This window comes from Genypterus blacodes, unplaced genomic scaffold (genome assembly GCF_046128005.1).
Source record: "Genypterus blacodes isolate CSIRO-AG114 ecotype Tasmania unplaced genomic scaffold, CSIRO-AGI_Gbla_v1 ptg000042l_1, whole genome shotgun sequence".
Classification (NCBI taxonomy): Eukaryota; Metazoa; Chordata; class Actinopteri; order Ophidiiformes; family Ophidiidae; genus Genypterus; species Genypterus blacodes.
Window position 1 is genome coordinate 35,001 of NW_027466855.1, and position 2,500 is coordinate 37,500.

At 50.3% G+C, this 2,500-nt stretch overlaps 1 protein-coding gene across 2 annotated transcripts in view; it reads right to left on the minus strand.

Annotated features, from left to right (window-relative positions):
• Positions 1 to 2,500, minus strand: part of nbas (NBAS subunit of NRZ tethering complex) — a 99,311-nt gene that overhangs the window by 26,937 nt on the left and 69,874 nt on the right. For both annotated transcript variants that reach the window (XM_076148717.1, XM_076148715.1), the window contains exon 46: positions 1,496 to 1,720. In XM_076148717.1, coding sequence (XP_076004832.1) covers positions 1,496 to 1,720 — 225 coding nt within the window. The remainder of the gene's footprint in view (positions 1 to 1,495; positions 1,721 to 2,500) is intronic.

Genomic DNA, 2,500 nt, shown 5'->3' on the forward strand with positions numbered 1-2,500 from the left:
TTCAGCATTCATGTTACCATAGTTACGGGATAGCTATGTAGAATGGGGAGCGATGGTCCAGACAGAGTCAGATCAGGCCGATAGCAGATCAAGCGTATCTGCTATCTTGGGCCTCGGGGGAGTTGGACCTCGACGGGTGTGTTTTACAGCCCGAGTGGTAACGCGGTCGGCCGCCCCTACACTGCCAGAGTTGGCGGTTTATAGCCTGGATACGGGTGAAGTAGGAGGAGGAGGAGAAGGAGGAGGGGAGGGGGTCACGTTCTGTCAGGACAGAATCTATAGTTAGCTGCGACACGTTCAGACGCCTCTCCGTACCTGCAGTGTGCATTTTCCCTGTCGTCGTCTTCGTCGTCTCAGCAGCCACTCGTGCTGCCTTGATTAATGACTACAGAGCGGCCAAACGGAGCCTACAGGGCAGCTCTATATCTATTCTCTCCCTACCCCTCCTCCTCCTCCTCCTCTGCTTCTTTTATCCTTTTTTTTTATCCATCTCAAAGGACGCAATCACTTCATCTAGCAGCGGTAGGGAAGTGAATCTTCTGAACATCGTGTGTGTGTGTGTGTGTGTGTGCCAGCTTTCTGTACACTCTTTTGAACACAAAGGGTTAAATGTCATCAACCTGCATCACATGGGGTGTGTGTGTGTGTGTGTGTGTGTGTGTGTGTGTGTGTGTGTGTGTGCGCGCCAGCTTTTTGTACACTCTTTTGAACACAAAGGGTTAAATGTCATCAACCTGCATCACATGGGGTCCTAAAGTCCCAAGTGGACCTCTGCCCCTTTACATTAATTGTGTTTACGTACATGTAATCCCATGTATACACACACACACACACACACACACACACACACACACACACACACACACACACACACACACACACACACACACACACACACACACACACACACACACACACACACACACACACACACACACACACACACACACACACACACAGTGACAGTGAGGGTGAGTCAGTGACTTTAGCTTAATGAGATACAGCTCGGCGTACACACGGACACACTGCAGGGCTCATTTGAAGCAGCAGAGCACAGATTTACATTAATGTAACCTTGGACCGGTCCCATCGAGGCCAGGAAGAGCTTAGTCCAGCAGAACCACTCTATACAACACACACACACCAACACACACACACCTATACTATCTCTGTGCATCTCCAGGTGAATCCCTGTAAACAGACGAGTGAAGCGGCTGCATCACTTCCATAAATGGATCACTCAATAATGCTGCTGCAGCCGTGTTTATTTTTAGAACTATTTTAGGGGAAAGTGCCAGACGAGAGCCGTTTGTCCTAATCTGGGCACTTTAGAGAGAAAAAGTGGAGCAAACAATCTGGACGTCAATTCCGGTCGAATGAGTCCGACGACAGGCTGAGATCATTTTGCTTTAAACTTATGTAACAGTACTTTCATCATCAAGACTCATCCCTGGTGGAGGTATGAGGTAGAGGAAGGGCTCAGGCTGTGTCTTACCTGCTGGCTGTCTCTCAGTGACAGGATGAAGGCGTGTCCCAGGGTGTCCAGATGGGCCTGCGACTGCTGCAGGTGCGCCAGAGCCTCGTCGAAAGTCATCGCCGCCGGGTTCGACCCGTCCTGCTCCTCGGTTTCATCCACGCCTCTCTTCCTACTCTTCTCCCCCAGCTGACGCAGGGCTTTGTTGGCACGCTTGATCACCTCTGACCTGGCCTGGACGCTCAGCTGGAGAGAGGAGAGGAGAGAAGGGAACAGAGGACAAACACAGGGACGAGAGGGAGCGAGAGGTGGACGGGTTGAGCACATTAATATTCAACTGGACTTTGTTGAAGGGAGCCAGGTCTGCCCCGATCTATCTGCTTCATAATACTATCGGGGAAAGGAGTAGTTGTGTGTGTGATGTTTGTGTGTGTGTGTGTATGTGTGTGTGTGTGTGTGTGTGTGTGTGTGTGTGTGTGTGTGTGTGTGTGTGTGTGTGTGTGTGTGTGTGTGTGTGTGTGTGTGTGTGTGTGTGTGTGTAAGTGAGTGAAAGAAATCATAGCTGCCAGCCTGCCGTAATTGATTCTATTCACTGAGAGCAGCTTAACCATTCATGGGGAGAAGAGAGGCTGGAGGTTTAAACTCTTGCATGGAAGCACACAAGCACTAACAAGACACACACACACACACACACACACACACACACACACACAAAGTAGCCACTTCATTCTTCAGGCTATCTCGAGCACACACAGACATATGCTGCTCATGCTTGTGCATTATGCATACACAGTATCTGAGGTCAGGCGGTGTTGGACGAGCAGTTTTCTCTCTAAACCTCCACAAAGTCCTTCAAGGGCGTCGTCATGGCTGCTCGTGCACATGTCTGCATATTCTCCAACGTTTGAGGTGCGAGCGGCGTTAAGTTTGGGTCCTGTCCTTCACAAAGCAGGCAAAAGTCAAGAGAGCTAGTTTGGAGAGACGGAGCAGGGAGAGGAAGCTTCCACTGACAGGGCCAGGGTGAGA